Consider the following 4,550-nt stretch of genomic DNA (forward strand, 5'->3'; position numbering starts at 1 on the left):
GTTATGTACTTTGGTTTCGTCAAACGTCACCCGTAATTGGGTGGACTATAAAGGCGATTACTGGGTATGTAACGAATTATGCAGAGGGATGTGAGTGATGTAGATGGGATCTATCCCTCCTATATGACCGGAGCGACATCGATATTCTTGATAGAGTGAGACCACGAAGTGCATGACCATGCCCAAATGAGTCAATATAGGATATTGAGCTCATTTGATTGAGTGAGTCTACTTGGAGTTCAAGATTTAGATTGATTAGAGGATGACACGATCTATGCCTCACATTGATCAATCTAGATGTCTAGGATAGAAGGACACTTGTCATATTTTGTGAGGAGTCACAATTAGTAGTCATAAGGTGATGTTGGATCTCAACATTCTTGTAACTTGGGTAGTAATGATGTGTTGCTAGATACCGCTCATTACTTATGCTCCTAAATGGGTTTAGGGGCATTGCCAACGTTACAAGAACCTATAGGGTCACACACTAAGGGCAATTAGATGGAGATTAGGTTCATTAGATGAACCTAAATGATTACGTTCATATGATGAACCAAATTGGATTAAGAGTAATCCAAAGTAGGCTAATTGAGTTGGACTCAATTTGGTTCAAGTGTTAAGTGAGTCTAATTTGGACTTAGACTCATTTAATTAATTTAATTCAATGAATAGAGATTCATTAAATTAAAATTGACTTGAACCAATGGTTAGATTAGATCAACCAAGGGAGAGAAGTGGTCAAGTTTGACTTGACTTAAGTAGGAAGATGAAGAGTCAAGTTTTGACTTGACCAATGCTACATCATCAAGGCTTCTTCATTTGGTCAAATTTGACTTGACCAAATGCCACCTCATGGAGGAGATCAAGAGACTTGACTCTTGATATTCCATGGGGGTTACATGCCTTGAAGTGGCCGGCCACTTTTAGGTGGAATGAAATATTGATTTTTCATTCAAGTGGTTGTAACTCCATCTTCTTCTTCCTCTTGAGTTTTTCTTCTTGCTCTCCCTCTCCTCCCTACTGATCTCTAAGGTTTCTAGCACATCCTTAGAGATTTTTCTCCATCTCTTGCTTATGTGGATACACATAGAGAAGTGTCTACTTTGACACTTTCGAGATCTGGCGAACCGAGGACAAGCGGGATTGCGAAGGGCTTCACTTCAAAGGTATAAATCTTTCTTCATGTAGATCTAGGAGTAGATCTAAGTTGTAAACTCGTACTCATAAATTTTGTTCTATACTCTTCGCACGGATCCGTTGGCTAGGGTGATTCGGGGTTTCCGCGACGCGAAAAAGCGGTTTTCGCGGCCCGAAAAACCCAACATGCCCTTCTTAACTATGACTTCCCTCAGATGGACCCTCTTCATTACCGCATTACTAGCTTACAGATCAAGCCAAGCCGCATGTTCTTTTTCTTATAAACAAAGGGGACTATTGAGGTGGAGAGTATGGCCAGTTCTAACTCGTCTTTAGGGGCCTCTTAGTAATAAATAAGAGGATGATAGTTGGAGCTAGCTGCCTATAGGAGTCAACTAAGTGAATTACACGCCTAACTGAGAGAATTATTCACTATAAGAAAATAGGGCTTCAGAAACATATTTTTAAGATGAAAATAAAATCTGTTTTAGATTTATATAAATCAGAGACAGATTTAATACGGAATTATTAATCTGTTTCATTTTAGTAAATTATGTATTTTTTAAAAAAATTAAGACAGAATTTAAAACAAATTTGAAATGAAATTATATATAAATTTGTATAAATAAAAATAAATATGAATTATAAACAGTATTTGAGATTGTATAATTTCTGTGACAAATTTCGTTTATAAATTAATTAAAAATTAAAACGAAAATAAAATATGTTTCAGATTTATATAAATCAGAGACAAATTTAATACGAAATTATAATCTATTTTATTTTAGTAAATTATATATTTTAAAAAAAAAATAGACAGAATTTAAAATAAATTTGAAACAAAATTATATATAAATTTTTATAAATAAAAATAAATATGAATTATAAATAGAATTTAAGATGGTATAATAAATTTCATTTATAAATTAATTAAAAGTTACAACGAAAATACAATTGCAGAAAATAAATGTCAAGTTCCGACTTCGGAGTGGTCGTGGCAAGTTAAGACATGCGGAATCTGCCATTTGTTTGGGTGCGCCACCGAACCGTAACCCTAGGTCTGCTACCTCGCCTTCGTCCCTTCTCCACCGATGCGCCCGGTGGTGGCAGCGTGGCCGTGAAGCAGGTGACGAGGTCTAATTTCAACGCGGCGCTGGAGGGCCTTAGGGCCTACGTGGAGGAGTCGGACTTCGTGGCCGTTGACCTTGAGATGACCGGCGTGACGAGTGCCCCATGGAGGGACTCGTTCGAGTTCGACCGATCCGATGTCCGTTACCTTAAGCTGAAGGACTCCGCTGAGAAGTTCGCTGCCGTGCAGTTCGGTGTCTGACCCTTCCTCTGCGAGTCATCCAAGGGCTCCTTCTTCGCCCATCCGTTAATGTTCTTCATCATTTGGCTTTCGTTTTGTTATGATAGGGTTTAACGTGGTTTTAGAGAAAATGGAAGTGATGAATTGACTTCTCTATCGGTTTTTATTTTTGTGGGGGAAAAATGATCTTTACCTCATTCTCCTGTTCAAATTGAATGCCTTGTTTAGGATATTCTTTCATGTTTTCTCCCTCTGGAAGCGAGGCCTGCTTGTGATAACGATTAAAAACTGTTCATATGTCAAGCAGATGAGATTCATGACTGATTTTTGCGTGGTTTTACCTTATCACTTCTTTTGACGGATATCCAATTTATGTTTGATGAGATGGTGGTAATTTACTGATTCAGGACTATTCGTTTGATATTTTTGGGATAATTTATCAGTCATACTTGCTTGTTCTGTGGGACAGTTCTCGACAGACATTGGTAGGTAATTGTAGACGAAATTTGTGTTAGATCACCTAGTTATTAATATAAGATTCTGTATGATTTCATGTTTGTAGAATTTTGTTGGATTTCGTGTGACATCTGCAGCTCTTTACATTGCAGGCATAACTTCTATATCTTTCCACGGAAAGAGTTGTCACTTCATGGGCCACCTGATGATTTCCTATGGCAAGCAACATCCATCGACTTCCTTGCTAAATACCAATTTGACTTCAATGCATGCATATATGAAGGTGCTTTTCTCAATTAAGTTCTTCTCATCCTACTATACATACAGTGTTGCCTTTCCATCATACCACTAAAAGATAAGTCTCAATCAGTCGTTCTATCTACTTAGTTATTTATTAAATCCGGAGAGGCAAGGGGACTCCTTCCATGGCTTGTTGGGTGACTGTGGGTTCACATGCCTTTTTATCTGTTAGCAGTTTCCTGTGATGTGTCATAGAACTCATCAGTTGTAGTTACCAGTGTATATTTGATGTTCGACTTATTTAAATCTAAGTATTTATTAATCCCAGGAATATCTTATTTATCCAGAGAACAAGAAGGAGAAGCCCTCAAAGGTTTATCTTCAGAGTACCTTGAGGGATTAGCTAATTCCTTTTGTAATTTTGAGGAGCCTGTGGATATACCAATTGTGAGAACATCTGACATTTTTTTTTCGGAGAGGATGAAGAACAAGCTTCATAAATGGCATGATTCTATACTTAGAAGTCTTGACAAAACTTACATTGACAAAGAAGATGCTGGTATCAACAACGCACTATTTCAAACAGTTTTCTTTAAGATGCGTCCTGCTATCATGCTAAATGGGTTTACCTCCCACCAGCTGAAGTTGATTCAACTGGTAATGTAATATTTACCTCCCACCAGCTTACATTGATATTGATTATGACTTTTGTACAATTTTAATTTATTTGCATTAAAAATTCTGATATTATAAGACTTACTCGTTTCATGTTTTGATTTGTTAGATTTTCTCAACAAAATTGGTTGGTTCATTAATCTGTACAAGAGAAGCAATTTATCTTATGAAATTTGAAGACAGAGGGCAAAAAGAAGGAATTGAAGGCATGCTATTAGCTCGAGGATGGAGGAATAAATTATTGAAAGGAAAAAAAAAACTTGTTATTACAGAAAGTAGGTAGAGGGAAGAAAATCGTATTGAGGAAGGTAGGCAAAGAGAAGAAAAACTCAAGGGGATGATTCAGAAATGATTCAAGAAATGAAATATATAAATCATTTATATCTTGGAGAATTTGGTCTTTATAGTTTGATTATTGGTCAAATTTATTTAGATAATGTAAATATTTATTTATTTTAATGTTAATTGTATAATACATTTGGAATTAGAAGTTATTTCTTTTTAATAATTTTAAGTTATTTAAAATGAAGAATTATTTAAAAATATTGATGAGAAATATAAACATATAATATAATAATATTTAGTGATAAATTTAAAAATAAAATCATATACAGATTTATAAATAGAATTGTAAACAGATTTATAAATAAGATTAATAATAGATTTAAAACAAAATTAGAGGCAAAATTTAATTTGAAATTAATTTTATTTTGTTAACTTGAAAACAGATTTA

The 4,550-nt window shown here is 35.1% G+C and overlaps 1 protein-coding gene across 4 annotated transcripts; it reads left to right on the forward strand.

The window, feature by feature from the left end:
- The first annotated feature begins 2,122 nt into the window (after window positions 1-2,122).
- Window positions 2,123-4,232, forward strand: LOC121970492 (poly(A)-specific ribonuclease PARN-like). Of its 4 annotated transcripts, none has more exons than XR_006108940.1 (4): window positions 2,123-2,931; window positions 3,055-3,185; window positions 3,490-3,799; window positions 3,927-4,232. XR_006108940.1 is itself a non-coding variant. In XM_042521257.1 (4 exons), the coding sequence occupies exons 1-4, from the start codon at window positions 2,147-2,149 to the stop codon at window positions 4,098-4,100; spliced, it is 942 nt and encodes a 313-aa protein (XP_042377191.1). In that variant the 5' UTR covers window positions 2,123-2,146; the 3' UTR covers window positions 4,101-4,232. The 4 variants fall into 4 exon arrangements, 1 of the variants encoding a protein (XP_042377191.1); XR_006108939.1 differs by having other exon boundaries at window positions 2,123-2,511; XM_042521257.1 differs by having other exon boundaries at window positions 2,123-2,454; window positions 3,471-3,799.
- The last annotated feature ends 318 nt before the right edge of the window (window positions 4,233-4,550 follow it).

Source organism: Zingiber officinale, chromosome 1B, assembly GCF_018446385.1.
Source record: "Zingiber officinale cultivar Zhangliang chromosome 1B, Zo_v1.1, whole genome shotgun sequence".
Lineage (NCBI taxonomy): Eukaryota > Viridiplantae > Streptophyta > Magnoliopsida > Zingiberales > Zingiberaceae > Zingiber > Zingiber officinale.